The sequence below is a fragment of the Chenopodium quinoa genome, unplaced genomic scaffold (assembly GCF_001683475.1).
Source record: "Chenopodium quinoa cultivar QQ74 unplaced genomic scaffold, ASM168347v1, whole genome shotgun sequence".
Lineage (NCBI taxonomy): Eukaryota > Viridiplantae > Streptophyta > Magnoliopsida > Caryophyllales > Amaranthaceae > Chenopodium > Chenopodium quinoa.
Window position 1 is genome coordinate 327608 of NW_018745291.1, and position 21454 is coordinate 349061.

Below are 21454 nucleotides of genomic sequence, written 5' to 3' on the forward strand. Positions count from 1 at the left end.
GGGGGGCGCCTTGGCTGGACGCCCAGCCAGTGGTGGTGGCGCCAGCTGCAGACGCCGCAACCAGTGGGCTGGCGCCTGGGCTGGACGCCATAGCCACGGCTGCTGCGCCTTGAATAAACGCCACAACCGTGGCTATGGCGTCCAGCCCAGGCGCCAGCCTACTGGTTGCGGCGTCTGCAGCTGGCGCCACCACCGCTGGCTGGGCGTCCAGCCAAGGCGCCCCACCTCCGTCACGGCGGTTTTCCCTTTTTTTTTTTTTTTTTTTTTTAACAAATTGTACCTTGCCTCCTTGAAACCTCCTTCCCTCCGCCGCCGCCGCCAATTCCTTGTCTTGCCGCCTCGACATTGCCGTAGTTTGAATATTTTTTTTTTAGAGATGTTGAAAGAAGATGAGCGATGAGAGTGTGAGTAATGAGAGTGTGAGTGTTTTTTTTTTAGGTCAAGGGCAATATTGTCAAATCAAGTGAATTTTGTGGGCTTTATGTGGAGATTTGCGGGCGATGTTTAACAAATCCCTAATTTTAACTTTTAAAAAGAACCATAAACACAAGAATGATTGCAATGAAATTCTAGTTCTAAGTTCTAACCCATGTACCCCAAACTTAGTGTTGTTCTTTTGCAGTTGTCATGTTTTGTGAAGAAGTCATATAAAGTAGAAAAGCAAAACATAATTTGCAATTTCTCGAGTCTTTTCATTACTATCATTCAAATATCTACTAGAATTAATAACCAAAACATAGATGCAAGAAAGATGTTAAGAAACAGGTGCATTGCGGAGTTCATCCTTCATAGAATCGATCAGCTTCTGAAACTCTTGAATTTTATCATCACACTTGGCATTAGTCTCCTTGACAGCCTGCTTAAACTCGGCAACATCGGCTACAGATATTCCAGGACGGGCTTGCTTCTCGAGCTTGCTAGTTTTCCATGCAGCATTCAGAACATCTCTACCTTCTGAAGTCTTTAACCAAATGCAAAACCGGTAAAACTGTCTGCAGGTGTACACATCAGCAGACTGGAACATATTCTTCTTGGTGATAGCCCTGTGCACAACACTACATCGCACAGACTCATCAGGAATCAGAGTAAAGTGTTCAACGGCCTTAATGAACCCCTTGACAGTAAGGAAGCTCCGGATCAGCTCCTCTTTAGTCCAGCTATCGATCTGGAAGGTCTGAACACGAAGAGGCTCCAAAATTCGGCGCAGCTCAGAAGCAAGATCAGTAGCATGGCCAGGCCAATAGGGAGCCGAAGGAGTATTAGCCATTATCACAAACCAGAACTGAAGGTAATAACATTACTAAGTGATACTCACAGATGAAGACAGAATCTGCACAAAATAAGAAAACATAACAATACTTAAAAACAGTAAGGGTGCACCTACACCTACTCATAATCAAAATAGTTTAAACATGCTAAGTGATAAAATATTAAATAAGAGGTGCCCCAAAAGACTAAAACCGCGCATAAGTCAGCCCAACCCAGCTAAACATCCTAGGCTCCGTAAGAGTAAGGGGGGGGGGGGGGCACGGCTACACCTATTAAGTGCCTCTAGTCGGGTTCAAAGTAGTGGCATAGAAATATATTATCACTAGACAAATGCAAGCAACATGTGGTAGCAAAGCGGTAGATACGTCCAAAAGTTTAACAAATATTCTTATATGTATTGGTTTGAACTTTGTAGACACAAACCAATACATTAGCTAGTATATATACAAAGCATACTTATTATACATTTATGCTCCATATTAAAGGCTAGACCAAGTGATAAGAGTTTAGCCTCGTAATAGAAGATCATGAGATTAAATTCCAATAGGGGCTCTTTGGGTGCCTTCAGCTCCTTCGAGGGCTCACATCTTTTTAAGAAAAAAAATATTTATAAAACACACAGAGTATTAAAAAGAAAAAAAAAAATTATAATAGTACTACGTCATATTATTTACAACGATTAGACATTTTCCACTCACACTTTATTTCAAAACGTTACAAATTATATGAAACGGAAATAGTATTTATTTTAGATTTATCGGTGTCAGTTTAAGCTTTTGATGACTATAATGTATTAGTAATTTTGATAAACTTTTTAATATAAAATTCATGAAAAATTGCGTTCATGTATTATTTATGAAACACAACTTCATTGTTTAGGAACTTTATTTAGTTTTCTATCGGGCCACAAAAATGTCCGAGACAACACTGATTTTTTCCATAAGCAATCTTCTCAATTTTTTTTTCACGTTAAGCGTACCACACAAACTGACTAATAGTAATAAATTAATAATCATGATTCAATTTCATAATCAGATGCAACTTAATTACTAATAAAATAGTACCTATAATATACACAAATTATGAAAATGAAACACAAACTGTGTGATGTAAGAACTTCCAAAATGGCAAGGTTAAGAAAATGACTTACTGAGCTTAGTCCTTAAGAGGTAATGCCAGTGGGCGGTGCTGCTGAGGCCGTCCCCTGTCGGCACCGAGGTCGTCTACTCGCCGTTCCAAGTAAAGTGCAGCAAAACCTTGCCCTTATATGGAAGAGTCAAGGTGAGATATTATAGAAAGTGATTGGGTTTATAGAAGTTGAGCGGTTAAGCCATAAATGGAATTTATAGGGAATGGGTGTTTCTGAAAGTCCAAAAGTTTTTAGCCTTTTTACCATTTTGTTTCCCCATGAAAAATGAAAAAATTGGAATCATTTGTATCATGCAAATATGCAATACAGGCTAGAACCGCTTGACCATGCACAAGATATTCTACGGATATTTAATCAACTTTGTCACTTATTACAATCTTATTCCTAACTCATACTCTGTATCAAACACGAGAACACATCTTAATCCTTATCTCACTCACCAAGCACACGCACCCTTTTATCCCACAAACCAAACACCCCGTCTAAGTAAAGTAGACCCTTTAGCTTATTACATTTTTTTCACTTATAGTATGTTTGGATAAAGAAAAGGGAAGGAAAAGAAGGGGAGGGAGGAGAAGTGGAGGAGAAATAAAGGGAGGGGAGGGAAGAATGGTGATTTTTCCTTCCAAATCTCTCCATTGTTGGAGGGATCAATTTCCTATAATTTAATCCCTCCATTTCTCTTCCTTCTAATTCCCTTCCTTCTTCATTTGTTATCCAAATGAACGATGCCCCATCTCTCCATTTCCCTTCCCTTCCTTTCCCTCCATTTCCTTCAACCCAAACACACCGTTAGAGATGTTTTCCTTGTACATTCTTTGCATGAAGAATAGCAGTAAATATATTTAATTTCCTTTCCCAAAAACTACACCATTGTTGACTTAGCAGTCTTAGGACTCTTAGCTCATGAAAAACAATGTGATGATGCTTTGAATTTCCTCCAGATTGAACTTGGTTCTATGTAAGAAATAATTCACTGCTTTTGAACTGTTTGACATGCTCGATTTAAAAAGTTCTGTATAGCACAGGAAGTTCAGGTTTGCCTCTTTCGCTTTGTTTGGATAGGAAACAAGGAAAGAAAGGAAGGGGAGGGATAGAAGAGGAAGGGAAGGAGAAGAAAGGGAGGGGGAGGTGAGCTCCATTTTCCCTCCAAATCTCTCCAATTTTGGAGAGATAATGCTTATTAAAGAGAGAGGGAAATGGATCCCTCTCTCTCCTTTTCCTTCCTTCCAGCAATCCTTTACCCAAACAAGAGAGTTTGTCCCCCTCCCTTTCTCTTCCTTTCTTTTCCTTCTATCCAAACAAAGTGTTTGGGAATGAGATAGAAGTGAGTGATCGAAATATAACACACAAGTATTAAGCAAATCCAGCCTTACATTTCAAAGTATTTATTCAGCATTTCTTTATTTTTCTTCTCTTGCTGACTGAAGACCTCTTACAAGACCTTCCGCGATTGGCTGATTCCCCACGGTCTGAGCATTTCTTCAGTACATTGGACATAGCCTTGGCTTTTTGGATGATGGATTTTCTCCTATCATGGAATGTGTCTACAGCTCCAAATTCATTTGGCAAAGTTGTTGAGGACCGAACAGTAGCCACTAATTCCGAAATTTTTAGAGCCATGTCATGCAATCCCTTCTTTTTGAGCTCACAATGCAGATTCTGGTAAGTAAGATACTTGGGAACACAGCCTCTTTGGATCAATTCCTCAAATTCCACCACAGCTTCCTCCAACCTATGCATTTTACACAACGAGTCAATTAACATAGTGCTTAAATCCGAATCTAAAACATAACCCTTGGATCTCATATCTTTCCTGATTTGCATAGCCAATTCCAATCTCTCCTCCTCACACAACATCTTTAACAACAAATGAAATGTCAGACCATCCGGCTCATAACCAGACTCTATCATCTTTCTATAAAGATTGAGTCCCTCTTCGACTTTCCCATGTTTTAGGTAACACCTAAAGAACCAGTTATATGTCATAGCAGTTGGCAAAATATCTCTACTAATCATCATCCTAAGAATCTTACCTGCCCCGGTGAGATCCCCTGCCTTACAAAACCCTCTAATCAATGAATTATAGGTCGAAAAAGTCGGACCTGCCTCTAGAACTAGAAACCTCTCCAACACCCCTAAGGCCTCCTTCAACCTTCCTGCTTCTGCTAATGCATCCACTAAAGGACCATACACCGCCTTGTTAGGGGCAACACCGTCTTTCCTCATTTCACCGACTAACTCTAGTGCCCTATCAACATTACCCATCTTACAATAACCATCAACAACTATACCATAAGTAACAACCTCCGGAACCAATTCTTCTCCCCTCATTCGAAACCAAAGCCGTTCCACCTGTTTTATGTTCTGTACTCGAAACCACCCTTTAAGTAGCATATTATACACAGTAATCGATGGAACCCAACTGGGATCCAAACACATTTTCCTATCTATAAGATCAGAAGCCACCCTAACATGACCATGTCTACACAAAGCATTTAACAACAATTCAAACACATCAATTTCCAAAGTATTAGCAAACTTAAACACATGAATAGCATCTAATACTTTACCTAAACGAGCATAATGTCTAATCAAAACCCCTAAATTTTCAGCAGAAACTAATTCAGACCCATCACCCCTCTTAAGCTTATCCATCATTATCATCAATACCCACATAAATTCACCTGATTTTGCAAGGATATTTACCATTGAATTAAAGATTGGAGCAGAAATATGATACCCAGGTGGACTGTCTAACCATTTGAAGGCTGAGAAAATCCGATTCAGCGACGAATCAAACTTCTTGAAGATTGCCAGCAATAAAGACGAAGAGGGTTCAATTTTAGCTTCTTGAAGAGCATTGACGAAGTCTGAAATGGACAAAAAATTGGGATTTTTGAGGATGGTGCAGAGAGTATTGGAATCACTCTCTGAAAAATTAGGGTTAGGGTTTATCGGAGAGGAGAGAGAATGAAGTAATTGAAACCTTGGTATTACGAATTTAGCTTGATTGCAAAATGACGATGAATTAAAGGGTAATTTGGGGGTGAAATTAGGGATTTTTGGGTTTGAATTTGAGATGAAGCGGATTAATTTTGGAGAGAGAAAGATGAGAAATGGAGACATTCTGTATTCATGAATTCCCGCCAGCTTCCAGATTACCGTTGAAGTTCGTTAGAAATGTTATTTATAGTTAGACCTATTTTATTCGAGTAAAATAAAGTACTAATCCTGATGTTAAGCCCGTGAGTTGCCTGAGTTGCTTGTGTCTCACAAATTTGTACTACAGAGCACTACATTGTAAAATGTGGTTGATTTCTTTACCTTGATTAAAAAAATCATGAATTTTTACTCTGCTTATTATAAATACTAGATTGTACCCGTGTTAATGCACGAGATATATAAATGTTAGTAGGGGTGTAGTTACAAGTTAAAAAAACGACATTCATATTGTATATAGATATTTAAGAGTCATTTTGAAAACAACTCTTTTTGTTTAACATGAACTAAAACATGATTTATTTTTAGCTTGTGCATATTCTCACACAGGTAATGTTCTTGGTGTCAATCTTTATGCCTAGAACAAGAAAAGCTACACTTATATTAGTATAAATTGTATAAATTGAATGAAAATTTTATATGTAGTATTGTAGGCACGTAAAATTTATACATGTGCCACGTCGGATATATACGGGTCAAAAGTCAAATTATTGACTTCGTGTTATTTGAGTGTTTATTTAAATTAATTATTTTGGGTGAAATAATTAAAATTAGCTCATATTAATTAATTTATTTAAATATATTCTTTTTTTTATGTTGAAAACCCTATAAAAAGGTTAGGCCATTACAAGTGAGTTATATTATCCGACCCAACTCCAATGTACATCAAACCCTAACCCTAGGGGTACCTCACTCTATAAATAGGGACTCTTTCTACTCCATTTGGGGAGGAGAAATCCAAGAACACTACATCAGAAAACAGAGAAAACCTCTCCAAACTCCAAACCTCTCTAAAGAAAACCTCTCAAACCTAGAGGGAGAGCAAGAAACATTCGACATCCCGTTCTACTCTAGAAGATCATCCGTGGAAGAGATTTAGCCTCGATGGCCCTCAACACAGGAAAAGAAGAACTTCGAAACATCAAGAACATCACCAGTTCAACCTCTACATCAAATAGTCATTGATCGAGATCAAGCCTCGTCGGCCCTCAATCAAGAATACAAGTCAAAGGTCTATACCAACTATCTTCGACCAAGATCAAGACTCGACGGCCCTTTAATCAAGAATCAAGTCATCCCGTGGAACACGTCAAAGTCAAAGTGGCGATCGAATCAGAGGAACAAATTAGAGATTGTACCCAAAATTATCAAATTAATAAAATTAATACTTCGTTGCATTTATTTTGAGTCTATATTTGCATATTTAAAATTTGTGTTTACAAATTTGGCACGCTCGGTGGCACGATTTCTACCTCTCATCTCTTTCTTTACGAATCGAAATGACAAAGCACCTTCAACACGTTGAAGAAATGATGACGAAGGACAACGCACAAGACAACGTCATTGTAAATGTCATGGCAATCGAAGCAAACACTGTCAAGGAGGAGTTAGCAAATATGAAGCTTCTTCTTGAGAAACTTGTCAAAGACAACAATGAAAAGGGAGCACAAATCAAATTCCAAAGCGAACAGATTGCTGCACTCAAAAGAAGACTCGAGAAGCGCCCAATCGAAGAAATTAAAGTGAAGGTGATAGCAACGGGTCAGAACTTAGCACAAAGACAAAGCTTAGTTCAAAAAATGAAAGGCCGCATGGTGATTCGTTCAGCTTCCAAGCAATCCAAGAGATGATAGCCAATGCTATCAAATAACAGCTTGGTAGAGATGTCAACAAAGATGGTCGCTACAGCAAACCTTACACCAAGAGGATTGACAAGATGAGAATACCAAGCGGTTATCAACCATCGAAATTCCAGCAAATTGATGGGAAGGGCAACCCCAAGCAACATATTGCACACTTCATAGAGACATGCAATAATGCTGGGACCTCGGGAGATTTGCTTGTCAAGCAGTTTGTTTGCTCTCTCAAGAGTGTTGCTTTCGATTGGTACACAGGTCTTCCTCGAAAATCCATCGACAATTGGGAGAAAATGTAAGAAATTTTCCTCGATCGCTTCTTCGGCACACGTCGTACTGTCAGCATGACTGAGTTGACACAAACCAACCAGTCGGATGATGAGCCAGTAGTGGAGTACATCAATCGATGGCGAGGATTAAGTCTTCAATGCAAGGATCACTTGTCCAAAACTTCTGCAGTCGAGATGTGCATCCAAGGCATGCATTGGGATCTTACTTACATCTTGCAAGGAATTAAGCCCAAAACGTTCCAAGACTTGGCAACTCGAGCTCATGAGATGGAGTTTTCGATAGCCAGTCGCGAAGATGGATCCGAATAGGCGACTGTCTGAATCCTTGGGGGCAAAGAAAAAATAAGTCCTCGAAGCTCCTAAGTAAGAGCCTAAACTGCATAACAAAAAAAAAATTCACATAATGAACTACGTTTGGCTTGATCCAAAAAGTAAATTTCAATTACTTATTGGTACGCAGGCATCTTGGATGTATAAAAATTTATTCAAGGCCAGCCATGAAAAAAAAATGCAAGATTGGGGGCAAGTTTCAAGTTGTTTCCACCAAGTTGAATTATGTCATCTATTTGAAGATTGGAGAAAGCTTTCAAGCACCAATACTTCACCTAACTTACTGGAAAATCTGGAGAAAGCTGCAAGCATAGGAGATTCGTATATTGTTAAACATGGACATTGGAGAAAGCTTCCAAGCACCAGCGGTCCACCAAAAATTTTGAGATCTAGAGAAAGCTTCTAAGCACCAGAGATCATCAACTCAACATGTTGGACATGAAGATCGGAGAAAGCTAACAAGCACCGGTCCACCAAAGTTCTAGAGGTCTGGAGAAAGCTTCCAAGCACCGGAGATTAACTCAAAACATTAAACACAAAGGTTGGAGAAACCTGCCAAGCACCAATACTTCACCCGACAAATTTTGAATATCAAGAGAAGGCTACTAAAGCACCAAAGATCTGCAAATTAAAAAAAAAAAAAAAAAAAAACTTGCCATCATGTGAAAATGGTTGGCAAAGTAAATAAAGTGTTATCATGATCATCACTTTTCAATTAAAAAAAAAACAAATAAAAAAAATATGGAGCAGCCATGATGCAGTGACAAAATTCATGGAGCAAAACATGCGTTTTAACGGCTTCCTTCTACATAGTGTCCAGAGTTTTGATGAATTGCAAGGCTGTTATGGTGAAGGTTGCGGGGCTCAAATATCGGTTATAGAAAGCTTCAAGTAGCAAGGCTCAACTACACAACGCCGGAATATCAAGACTTGGGTCGTGTGACTATGGACTTGTGAGGCTTGGCACCATGTTGCATGATCAAGTGTCTTTTGAGGTAGATGGTTGGCTCCTCATGGCTTCAAGCCTTCAAGTGTCGGACAACAAGCTAAGGACTCTTCATAAACAAGAAGCTGTGCATCTTGTGGGTATGGGAAGGACTTCAAAGTCTATCTTCAACAAAGTCAAGAATATCTCACATTAAGATAAAGAAGCCAAATACCTCATCATTCTCGTGGGTATTAGAATTTTAAAAGTTTGATTTGAGTTTGTTACATTATCAAAAGCTTAGCTAAGCAGTTCGTGACTTTGTTAGTGTTGATAGGCTTTAGCTTGTTGACAACATTACTAGCTAGCAAGTGTACTCACAACCCCCCCAAAAGAGAAAAAAAATAAATAAAAAATAAAAAAGGATTTCGCGAGCTCGATCACGATCAAACACTCCAAAGTCGTGTCCGTGACCGATCTCGAAGGGAGCAATTTGTAGGCACGTAAAATTTATACATGTGCCACATCGGATATATACGGGTCAAAAGTCAAATTATTGACTTCGTGTTATTTGAGTGTTTATTTAAATTAATTATTTTAGGTGAAATAAATAAAATTAGCTCATTTTAATTAACTTATTTAAATGTATTCTTTTTTTTTAATGTTGAAAACCCTATAAAGGTTAGGCCATTACAAGTAAGTTATATTATTCGGCCCAACTCCAATGTACATCAAACCCTAACCCTAGGTACCTCACTCTATAAACAGGGACTCTTTCTACTCCATTTGGGGAGGAGGAAATCAAGAACACTCCCTCAACAGGAAAAGAAGAACTTCGAAACATCAAGAACATCACCAGTTCAACCTCTACATCAAATAGTCATTGATCGAGATCAAGCCTCGTCGGCCCTCAATCAAGAATACAAGTCAAAGGTCTACATCAACTATCTTGCCTCGACGGCCCTTTAATCAAGAATCAAGTCATCCCGTCAGAGGAACAAATTAGAGATTGTACCCAAAATTATCAAATTAATAAAATTAATACTTTATTGCATTTATTTTGAGTCTATATTTGCATATTTAAAATTTGTGTTTACAAGTATATATATATGAGCATGAATATAGGTTCAATTAAAAGTTATAAATAAATCTTTTCTCCGTTCCTTGTTGACAAGGAGGGGTCATAACAAGTACAGTTTATTAATGTGTCAGACCTGTTAGTCACATACATGTAATTACAACCAAGAACAATAATATCTTGATCTTTCTTGGGAAAGTTAATCTCCTTCATCTCCTTTGGAAGTTGAAGGATTTAATGGCGAAACCAAAAGTGATGGCAAAGACCACACAGAAACTGGGTACCACGATTGCAGCAATAACCAGAAAATCATGCCTGTACCCATATTGATCTTTTAGCAACTGCCTCACAGGCACTGATCGAATACCATCTGCGAGCATCACTGGGTCATCTATGGTCCCGTATTGAGATGTTAGAAGGCCATATAAACTCCATGCTATCGGATTTGCCCAATAATACCACCTCCACCACACCGGGATCCTCTGGATCAAGAAGAAAGTGTTAGTTTTGATTTCATAACCAAACATTGCAGAGATACAAAACAAAACTCAGGTCAAGGTCATCATCAACTCATCATTATACCAACTTACAGAAATGCAGCCCTGAAACCAACATATACATCAAAAAACTAACAATAGATTCGCTTCTTTTATCACATGATCTTATAATTAAGCGTATAGGAACTTGCTAGCATACATATTGAAAGTTCAAAGTCAAGGCTCAAGAACACTTAAATCATGACACTACTTGCACATTTCAAAGTATTCTGATGCATATGATATTATGTGAAGCCACATGGAACAGTCATGTTTGATCCCCATATGAGAAATCCAGGGATTTCAGTGGCTTATTTATCTTTTCGTAACTAATATCTCATGGCTATGCTCTCAAATTCATAAGTACTGGACCAGAGATGATGCAAATGGTTCTTCTACACCTTTAACAAAAAGTAAGATTTAACAGTAATATGTGAATAAGTATTACCATCTGGGGGATCATGAATCCACTGAAGAGGTTCCACATCATGTAAAATGGAGCAGAAACGATGGCAGCAGCATTGTGGTTAGGTGTAACTGCAATACTCATCATCCCAAAGAAGGTGAAGTACAATAATGTGAAATACATGAAGTACAAGTAGCAGAAAAACTTCAAGAAACTCCACTCGAATGATGCCATATAGTAGAAGATGCCACTGTAGATGACTGATTGTGCAAATACATATGGGAACTCAATTGCTACCTGTTTCAAAACAATCAATCAATCAAAGCCTTAATCGCATAAGTAGGGTCGCTTACATGAACCAAAAGTGATTAAAACTATGAGAATATGAGCCTTTTCTCCTTAACTAATGCTCTCCACTCCTCATCCTTTTTGTATTAAACTAGAAATAATTTTACTAATTAATTGTGATTTTTACTTTACCAATGTGTTATTTAATCAAATGCAATTACTGATTAAAACTATTTTTTAATGAATATTTTTTTTTTCATTGAAAAGAATCAGACCTTAATCAAAAGAAGACATATGCAACAAATTTGCAAAACAATGGAGAATAATGGAAGACTGCACACCTGGGAAAATGCAAATGCTAGAGGAGAATACATCCTTGCTGCTCTCTCTCTGTATGAAACAAATCGTTCAACCGAGACAACTGGTTGCACAGCTGTGGCATTTGTAATTCCAATAAAAAGAACTGCTGCATACATTGATCCCATGGCATTAGATATATCTTGTTGAGTATCCCTGCAAAAAACAATCCAATTTTTACCAATATGTCATATGAAGATCGTGCACGACGATGTTGTTAAAATCAAAGTGGAATAAACCTTTTTGAGCCAAACTTCCAACACATTGTTCCAAACATTAATGAGATGATGATGGTGTAGAAAAAGCGAACAGCAGTGTACTGTGGGTTTCTCCAGTAGGAAAGATTTTGTTTCCAGAGACAAGCTAAAAACTGAGAGAAGAACGACCGAGAGTATTCAGTAGGGAAGCACAGTTCAAGAGAATCCAGGTCAGGTTTGCTGAGACGTTCAACCATTTGTTTGTTTCGCCTGAAACACAGAAATGTTTCAAATATGATAAATGGTACATATGGGGAAAATCATCTTAAAAATAATCAGGCAGGATTACTTTCACTCACCAAAACAGAGGTGAAGATTGATAAACTTCTGCAAAGTCAATTCCAAGGCGACTTTCTTCTGCAGGAGATGATACATCCAGAATCCAGGCAGCAGGATTGTAGCCAGGTTGGATTCTGGGAACTCCTTGAACGGCCTATTGGAATGAAAGCAACACAAGAAATAAGCATGCCATACTTATAGATGCTTGAAACCCAAATGGTACATTATTTGACAAATAAGTATAACTTTACCTCAAAATACTTTATGAGCTCACGAGATCTGTTCCCAAGAGGTCCAGCATAAATCAATTTGCCTCCATGTTTCATCAAAATGAGCTGCAAGTGACTACAAAAAATCAGGGAACAGAACTTGTCACAAGAAGCATATTCACTTTCAATTTTGACCACATATTACTAATATTGATCTAGAGACTATGAGATATCCAGAAGAGTGAAGCCAAGTCTAGAATAAATACTCAATGCAAATACAGAAACACTTTTGAGTTTATACTAAATTTTGAACAAGGCTATCTAAGAAGAATTCAAGTGGATAAACAGCCAGAAGTGCCTAAGATATCATGAAACCCCAACTACATTCTTCATCACAGCAATAGACAGTTGTTGACAACATCAATTAATTGGTTTCAACATTTCTATCGAAGCAAACATTTATTTTTCCTCATATGTTCTAAGAGTTGCATAAATGAGACTCGGAATAATTGACCTAAGATCGTAAGTAGACAAGGAAGACAAAGAAAAGAGTGAGCATAAGAAGAGAGACTGAAGACCTCATCGAAGGATTCAAAAATATCTATGCTCGGTTGATGGATAGTGCAAACAATTGTCCTCTCTGTGTCAACAATATTTCGTACTGTTCTCATGACAATAGCAGCAGCTCTGGCATCAAGCCCTGAAGTGGGTTCATCCATGAATACAATAGAAGGATTTGCTACAAGTTCAACAGCAATTGTCAACCGTTTTCTTTGCTCAGTGGATAGTCCATCAACACCAGGTATCCCAACTAAAGCTCCACTTAATGAGGTTAATTCCACAAGTTCCATAACTTCATCCACAAATCTCTGCACATCACACCAGTAAGTCACTCAAACACCATATTAGACAAAAGGGTTGTCAATAGTAATGAGTTGTAATACTTGGTAAATAGTAAACATATTAGACAAAAGGGTTGTCAATAGTAATGAGTTGTTTTGTGCAATTTGGCATGTTTAATAGAAAATCCTCTTAAAATTTGAATCTCACCCTCTGTGTTATTTGGTCAGCATGCAAAGGAAGCCGGAGCCAAGCAGAAAAAAGCAGTGATTCACGCACTGTTAAGCATGGGGAATGATTGTCGTCCTGTTCACAGTAACCAGAAATCCTTGCAAATGTTTCTTGCTTTTTAGGGTAACCGTCAATGTATATACTCCCTTTAATAGTTCCACCAGTTTTTCTACCTGATAGAACATCCATGAGAGTTGTTTTCCCAGCACCACTTACACCAACCAATGCAGTGAGGATTCCTGGTCTAAATGCTCCAGTGATGTCATCCAACAGCTGCAGCTTGTCCCTCATTACACCTTGCTGTTTAAGTTCCTGGCAGAATAATCAAACAATAAAGGCTGTGTCCTAAAGAGGAAAACGTAAGGGCATCATTAGTTATGGAGAAAAGAGTGGTTATACCACAGGGACGTCTACATAGTAACTGATGTTTCTAAAAGCCATAGAAAGAGGTTGAAATGGAAGAACCATGCCTCTCTTTTTCATATCTCTTCCTGCAAGACAGGAAAAATGCAGGCAATGAATAAGATATAGAATTATGAAGCAGAGAAAATGTACGGAGCAAGACTGACCAGTAAATGAGAATGATTGCTGCAAAAAATCTCCTAATTCAATAGCAGAAATTTCTTGCTCCTCTTCCTGGTTTTGATGTTGATGCTTATCCTTGGAAATGACAGCTTGACGTATCCCAAGGGCTTCATTGAACATTTTAAAAAGATGTTATTTCTTACTGCCATTTAGTATCATAAATCACAGACATGCACTATTACTTTAGATGGAAACAAAAGTACAAATGTCTACATAAAATACGCATATTTGAAATTTTAGCACATCTACGGAATCATGCCTTAGAGATGAAATTTTGTCTAGCTCACTCTAGATACATCATAAATGGCACTAAAGGTTAGAAGATGTTCAACTTACGGTTCAAGTATGTCAAGAAAAGCGTCAACAGGATGTTGAACAGATATGTATATCCTAATAATGCACCAGCACCGATCCAATACCAATAACTCTCGGGAAACAAGCTCCTTGCCTTCAAGAGCATCTCGCCCAAAGATAAGGTGCTGTTTTCAGCCTTCTGCAGTTATTAAACATATATTCAGGAATATGCCAGGCAGTTACTTTCAATTTCATTATCTAAATTACTATAATAAAACTTTTTTTATCTTTTTTACTTGCAACACTTCTTAGTTCACGGTTGCCAATACATTATACCAATCATTAATCATCATTAATTACCAATATGTATAATTTAAGAAAATTAAATATAATGAAAGTATAAATCGAGGTGAATCTAACAAGATCTCACATCACTGTATCTTTCCTTAATTATAAATTATCAAAGCTAGTCAAAGTAGAGTATATGAATAGTCCATAAATCAAAGTGTTGCAAGTAAAAAAAAAATGGAGATAAATAAATTAATTTACAAAACCAAGATAAGTATACCATATAGGATTTATCTCTTGATCTGTTAAAAACCAGCCTGAGGTCTAATTAATAAGAAAATTTCATTTTCACTTCACTCAATTCTTTTACAAACTTTATTTTGGTATTCAGGTGAACCAACCTCTGTTTTCATCAACATACAAATTATGAGACCCTATAATGATGTACGTGAGTAATTAATAAGGGAAAAGATAGGCATAAAGTAGCTACCTTATCCCAAGAATGGCCCAGAAATTCATTTACAGAAGCTGCATTCTGAGCATACATCAGTGGTGAAACCCAATATCCCCAAATCCACCACTTAGGGATGCTGTCTGTCACATTAGGTAATGTAAGTGTACAGAAGGTGACATAAAAATGTAGCAGTACCAACAACAAAATCTCACCTCTTGATAGGATAAATCCTCCGAGAGCCATAACAACCAGCATTGCAAAAGACCCAAAAGTATTAGCAACTACTAGATTTCTTCCTAAGGATGCCATTACTCGAAAGAGGCCCATAGACATCTGGTTCAAAAGAAAAACTAAAAGGAACTGCTTCAGGCATCTGCATAAATTCAGAAGAAGAGAAGATGAGATTAATCTGGAGTCATATAAACAGGATTTACCAAGCTATTAACCATAACAAGTAGCTCTGACACCAAGGAATTTTTTCTATTCATGTTTGGTCATTTTGACCATCTTTTAGATATACTAAAAAGGAAAATTTACCTTGTTATTTCAGGATCAAATCCAACCAAATAATAAGTAATTCCTACCCAAACAGCGCTCTCAAGAAATGAGGATGGAATGCTCAAGATCCAAGATGGGAGTGTGTAAACCAAGGAAGGATAGAAGTGCAAATCTCTATGCTTGTACAGAACTGGAAGCTTTTGTATCAACATAGGAACCTCCATGAAACCATTGAATAGATTCATACATATTGTAAAGTAGATAGCCCCAAGATAGATACCCCCATCCTCAAGAGTGTTATGATGCATAGTTTTCCGGAAAAATACAGTGACAATGATGAAAAGAACCAAAAGAAGCTGCAACATATAAATCACACCCCATATTAGAATAATGAAAACATCAATAACTAATATATAAGAAGTAAATATCACTACACTCATAGTATTATCCTTCTGTAGCATTGAGGTGTTATGTGCTAAAACTGTCATGATACTGATAAGCCAGCTGGATGTAGTGATCACATGAGAAATGACACATAAGAAGAGACTAAACCTGTGTGTATTTAAAAATGTATAGAAACACATTTCGTTTCATAAGTAACATTTGCCAGGAAAAACCAATCTTCAGAAGCTCAATCTTCCCAACACCATATGAAGAAGTTGATAGAGCAGCTGGGTGATTGTAACGTTTATCAAAAGGGATAGTAAGCTCCCGGGACAATCTACAACCAAGACGAAATGATCTAAAAGCTTCCGTAAACTTTGCCACAGGCACATATTGGTAGTAACAATCAGGGTACCAGTACTGTCTTTGGTCTTTAATAGATGTTACCTGTATCAGAATATGTATCAAAAGGCTATTTCAATCCATATGCATGAAGATAACACATTCAAGATGGTTTATCACTCCAGAGTTATGTAGATAATGCATACTTCTTGTAGAAAATCGGCAACATTCTTTCTTTCTGGACATCTAAACCCCATATATGTAAAAAATTCAAGAGCATCCTCGCGTGGTCCTTGATAAACAATCTGGCCTTCACACAATAAAATAATATCATCGAATAACTCGTATGTTTCAGGATCTGGCTGAAGTAAAGAGATGACAGTGGTCCCTTCTAGGGCACGGGTAGAATGCCTGAGATATCTAATGATTTGATGAGTGGTTGAACTATCCAGGCCCGTGGAAATTTCATCCATTAAAAGCACTCTGGATGTACCCACAAGCAATTCTCCTGGAAATTTAGCATAAGCGTCAATATTATTATTACTTGAAGCCTCATACCCAGGTTGATACGATAATAAAACATCTTAAGTAGTGCTACCTGTAGTCAGTCTCTTCTTTTGCCCTCCAGAAATTCCTTTGAGCATTTCATCTCCCACCAGTGTATCCGCACATGTGTCAAGTCCTAAAATCTTTGTACACAAGTCATCAATTTTATGAATACACACCTTCCTAGGCCAGAAATTTGATTCTAATATTATGCAGAATTTCATTGCAAATAGGGAACTATAAAAGTGATTTATACAAAAGCATAGAGATATAAAGTGACCGGAAACTCTTAAAGTCCGGTGACTCCAGTCTGACAGATGATCAGAATAAAATAGCAATGACTGGTGTAGGTACGCATGCTTTCCCCAGCTTTCTCAATTTGAATTATCATTAATTCACTATGACTAACTGATTAATTATAGTCTAATTAGATTGTAAAGACAGAATCTATATTGTTCACTCTTAACGATAATGACAAAGAAAATTGTTGTTATACAGAAACCATTAATCAACCAATGTCATACCTTCATTATATATTCTGCATATAGACTTGTTTTCTGTTCTCCTAGAGCAAGGGCCTACAGAATGGCATCACATTGTTGTTGTCAATGTAAGCATTTAAGCATGAAGATAGAAGGGCAAGAGCTTCAAATTGTTTCACAAACCTTAATCAGTATATCAAGATCTTCATCAGGTTGTGTCCTAGATCTCTTTTCTCTTCGCAGAAGTTCCAAAATCATATCTGTGAAATTAAACATAGATATTTCAATCAAAATGCAAATTAAAAAATACAGATTATTAAGACATGGGATTGTATCCAGGTTACCATGGTTAAATCCAACTCCTTGGCAGCGTCCAGAAAACTCTAAAGTTTCTCTAACTGTCATCTCTGCCATGTGACAATCTCTTTGACTGACGTAAGCAGAAGTCCTCTGAGGGATGAACTCATTTAGTTCATAGCCATTATAACTTATTTTCCCCGATGTCTTCAAAAAAGTTGACATTGCATTGGTTAAACTTAAAAAGATAGAAGAACCAGATTCCACAGTAATACAGTATAGATATAAACTTAAGTGTTCAGCCATCTCTCCAGACCAAATCACTATGACCTGCATGGCGATTTTTTTTTTTTTTTTTTTTAACATTTTTTCCTTATTTTTTTGTATACATAATGAGATATGGATTTGAATTTCTGAAAATGGTGTTCAAAAACTAATTCAAGCGTTTCCTTGCTCGATTAGTCTATGTTTTTCCATTTGCATTGTGTAAATTTTCCTTTTAATTTCCAAAATAGAAAATGCTGAGTTCCAGTCTCACTGAAAAGCAATGTTAATAATACCTTTAGTCCACATCCAAGACGGCCAGCAAGGGCCAAAAGAAGAGTGGTCTTCCCAGAGCTTGGAGGTCCCAAAAGCAGTGTCAACCTAGAAAGCAAGCCAGCAAGGGGAAAAAAAATTGTATTGGAGCAGTTAAAGGAGGATCCTAATATAACACATGGCCATCTCAATAACAATGTTAAATGGTTAGATATTGCACCTTGAAGGCCTTATAATGCCACTAACATCGTTCAAGACTGGCAAATTCACCCTTTTTCCACGGAAAATGCCTATCCTTCCCAAGAAAGCCTAAAGTAGTTTGTTGCAATGAAAGTTAATCTTAAAATGGCTGAAACATTTAAATCTAGGACGATAACCATCAACTATTAGAAGGTAGTAGCCAGAAGGCCTACCTCGCTCATATTGAAGATAACATTGGGAATTGTAGGCAATGCTCGGTTTCCAACATGGACAAAAGCATTTACTTTCAAATTCTGAAATCGCACCTCAACCTTAGGAAATTCCAAACCTACACTACAAACCACAATAAGAAAGCCGATATCTATAAAATTTCAATACAATAGAAAAAACTTAAATAATTACATGATGTACTCCAATTATTAATATTATAATAGCATAAAAAATCAACACCAAAGGAAAAATGCACTACATTATGATGAACGAAACATCTTTACAACACTTGATCTTCTAACTAAAACAACCTCCCCTCCTCCAACAGACCAACAATTCCTTTGAGAACATCACAAATAGAGAATATGTAAATGACTATATACATGATGATACTTACAAAAAATCACAATATCCCCATCAAAACACTCCCTATATCTAGAAACAATAGTCGCATAAGGCATAAGCTATTTTTGTTATTCATAACACTTTTGCTAGCTTTTCTGAAATAACAATAAATGGATTATGATTGAATTTTCCCAAATATTTCTAATTATTATACTGCATGATGATATCGAGAGCAGGAATGGAATAACTATTATTGTATATGATCTTTATTCATGTCATCTTGTATATTCATTAGGGGTTGGAACTATATGACATTTTGTTGTCACAAGGTGATGTACTAGTAATTAACAACCTATTGAAAGACATAAGTTGAATCTTTTTTCGCCTTTGGTTTATAGGTATATCACCTAGGAGCAAATTCTGTAGAGGCGCTCGATAGGCCATGAGCACGCCTAAACCCAAAACTTGTGTATCATTGCTTATATAATATTCAATGTTTCTACTTTTTGCTTCTTACTGGGTACTCTGAAAACAGGTATCATGTTCCAGTAATAACATACCGTGAATATCCATGCAGCAAAACATGAAGCATTTCAAATCAAATAACAAAAACAGAAGAAAAAATATATGTTTCTCAGGGGAATAAACACAAACAGTTAGAGCTCATTATTAAAAACAATACATAAGTACAAATTTCAAAACTTACGCAATAAATCTTTGCCTTAATCTGTTAAAAAACACCTCAGGATCATGACTAACATCAGCAAAAAGACGATCCAACACAAGATTTCGCTCATCTTTTCCAAGTTTAGTAATATCAACTGGAGAAACATCCCCAGAAACACTCTTAAAAAGGGAAATTCTAGCTTGGTTATAAGTGGGTGATTGCTGTAAAACAGCCCATTTATGAGAATTATCATCTTCTTGAGCATGATTATTCTGGGATTCTAAGCTTGATTCTGCAATTGGGTTTTCTGATTCTGAGTAATTTCGTATCATTTTTTATGGGAAAAGGGGTTAAAGAAGATGAAGAAGAAATGGGGTTGAAAGAAAAGTAGAGTTGATTCATTGAGAATGAAGATTGAATTAAAGGTTCTTGCATTTATGTGAGAAATTGAGGTACTCTTGGTACTGGAAACAGGGGAAAAGGAAGGAGAGACCGTTGAGAAGTGGGAAGATTTGGTGGGACTTTCAAACCTGCGGGAAATGCAGTTAGTCATCAGGTAGTCAAGAATGGGCCTAATATGTCTGAATCGGTTTGCTATATGTACGAATGACCTAATATAGACTATTTTATTTTTATGAAGTATTTGGATATGGTTTTTTTTAGTGTGGCTTGTTTCGGGACTTATTCCATTTATGTTTTGGATGTTGTAATGACGGATTTTGGTTTAGCCTTTTGCTAATTATATCAATTTGTATAAAAAAAATTTCTTTTTTGGAATTTGCATTTCTTCAAAATCAGTAAAAACTTTCTCAATGCATTGTTAATGAATCATGTTAATTTGTGTGTGTTTTTATGTTGTTAATCGTTATATTTTTTTTGCAGTCGTCACAATATTTCCGGACATTTTCCTTTAGGTTTAGAAAAATTATCGATATCTCTCTCTCTCTCTCTCTCTCTCTCTCTCTCTCTCTCTCTCTCTCTCTCTCTCTCTTCCCTAATTAGTACACAAGTACTTACATTCATACATAAAACTTCGTATTCCACAACAACAAAAAAAAAATTGGACAATTAGGTATTCAATTAAATCTCATAAATTACCATACTCTTTTGTAAATTTAATCTACCCTAGCTAGGTTATGGGATGAGAATCATGAGAATGGGCAATCTATGTTATATGGAATTTTCATTTCACCTCAAGTACCCATGTTGTGACAAATGGACACTTCATTTTAGTTCAAAATTATGAATTTTTTTTTCCAAAATAGCTGAATCAGACGCTTTTTAGACACGTACCCGTGTTAGACATAGATACCTGAGTCCATGCTTGTAACATAGTGGGTAATTGTGGACTTGTGGTTAGAGAGTGGAAGGAGGTTGAGAGGCCATAGACATTGAGTCATTATTGTTGTTCAAACTTCAACCATGTATATTAAGAATGTTCATTCACACAAATTTTAGGCGTAAAAAAGGAGCCACAGTGATTTAAACAAGATTCGATCTTAAATTTTAAGTACAAACTCACAAGATTACTTCACAAACTAATTAAGCTTGATGTTCATATATAAGCATATCAAATAAAAAAAGTCCCATATTAAACAGTTTAAGATTAATACATAAATTCATTACTCCGTATATAAGTAGGGTTAATTAAGAATCTTACTATCCAAGCAATTCGACAGAAAAACATCCCAAAAAATGAGATCTAACATTAACTATACTTGTAGGCTTGTAGCAAAAGCTCTTTATTTGTGCATGAAGATAGACACTGAATAACACACATTGTCAAATTTGATGTGTTTGTAACGATTAGTGAACAAAAATTAGTAGCAATTGACCACCTATAATAAACATGCATGAAACGTAAGTCAATTTTACATCCCAAAAATAAGAATTCAAACATCACTTAATAAAGTAAAGAAGAGGCTAATAAATGGGATGATTTCATGGGTTTTTCATCGACTAAAGTGAATGATTTTACTACTTTTATGGTACACTCTTTTTAATTTCTTACCAAACATGA

The 21454-nt window shown here is 36.7% G+C and overlaps 2 protein-coding genes across 3 annotated transcripts; both read right to left on the reverse strand.

Moving 5' to 3' along the window:
• Window positions 1-456: 456 nt before the first annotated feature.
• On the reverse strand, window positions 457-5576 carry LOC110712230 (pentatricopeptide repeat-containing protein At5g11310, mitochondrial-like). The gene is made up of 3 exons (XM_021890692.1): window positions 3796-5576; window positions 2420-2531; window positions 457-1330 (listed from the first exon to the last, which is right to left on the reverse strand). Exon 1 carries the CDS (start codon window positions 5546-5548, stop codon window positions 3812-3814), a length of 1737 nt encoding a protein of 578 aa, XP_021746384.1. The 5' UTR covers window positions 5549-5576; the 3' UTR covers window positions 457-1330; window positions 2420-2531; window positions 3796-3811.
• A 4369-nt stretch (window positions 5577-9945) lies between these two features.
• On the reverse strand, window positions 9946-20360 carry LOC110712142 (ABC transporter G family member 32-like). 2 transcript variants are annotated; one of them, XM_021890572.1, is made up of 24 exons: window positions 19474-20360; window positions 18425-18545; window positions 18232-18320; window positions 18035-18119; window positions 17522-17681; window positions 17361-17437; window positions 17220-17273; window positions 16748-16838; window positions 16356-16657; window positions 15976-16254; window positions 15463-15779; window positions 15138-15298; window positions 14962-15065; window positions 14226-14382; window positions 13874-13996; window positions 13704-13795; window positions 13284-13616; window positions 12812-13102; window positions 12276-12359; window positions 12045-12178; window positions 11728-11955; window positions 11473-11644; window positions 10886-11140; window positions 9946-10383 (listed from the first exon to the last, which is right to left on the reverse strand). In XM_021890572.1, exons 1-24 carry the CDS (start codon window positions 19764-19766, stop codon window positions 10111-10113), a joined length of 4275 nt encoding a protein of 1424 aa, XP_021746264.1. In that variant the 5' UTR covers window positions 19767-20360; the 3' UTR covers window positions 9946-10110. The 2 variants fall into 2 exon arrangements, with proteins under 2 accessions (XP_021746264.1, XP_021746265.1); XM_021890573.1 differs by having other exon boundaries at window positions 10100-10383; window positions 18425-18540; window positions 19474-19561.
• Window positions 20361-21454: the final 1094 nt, after the last annotated feature.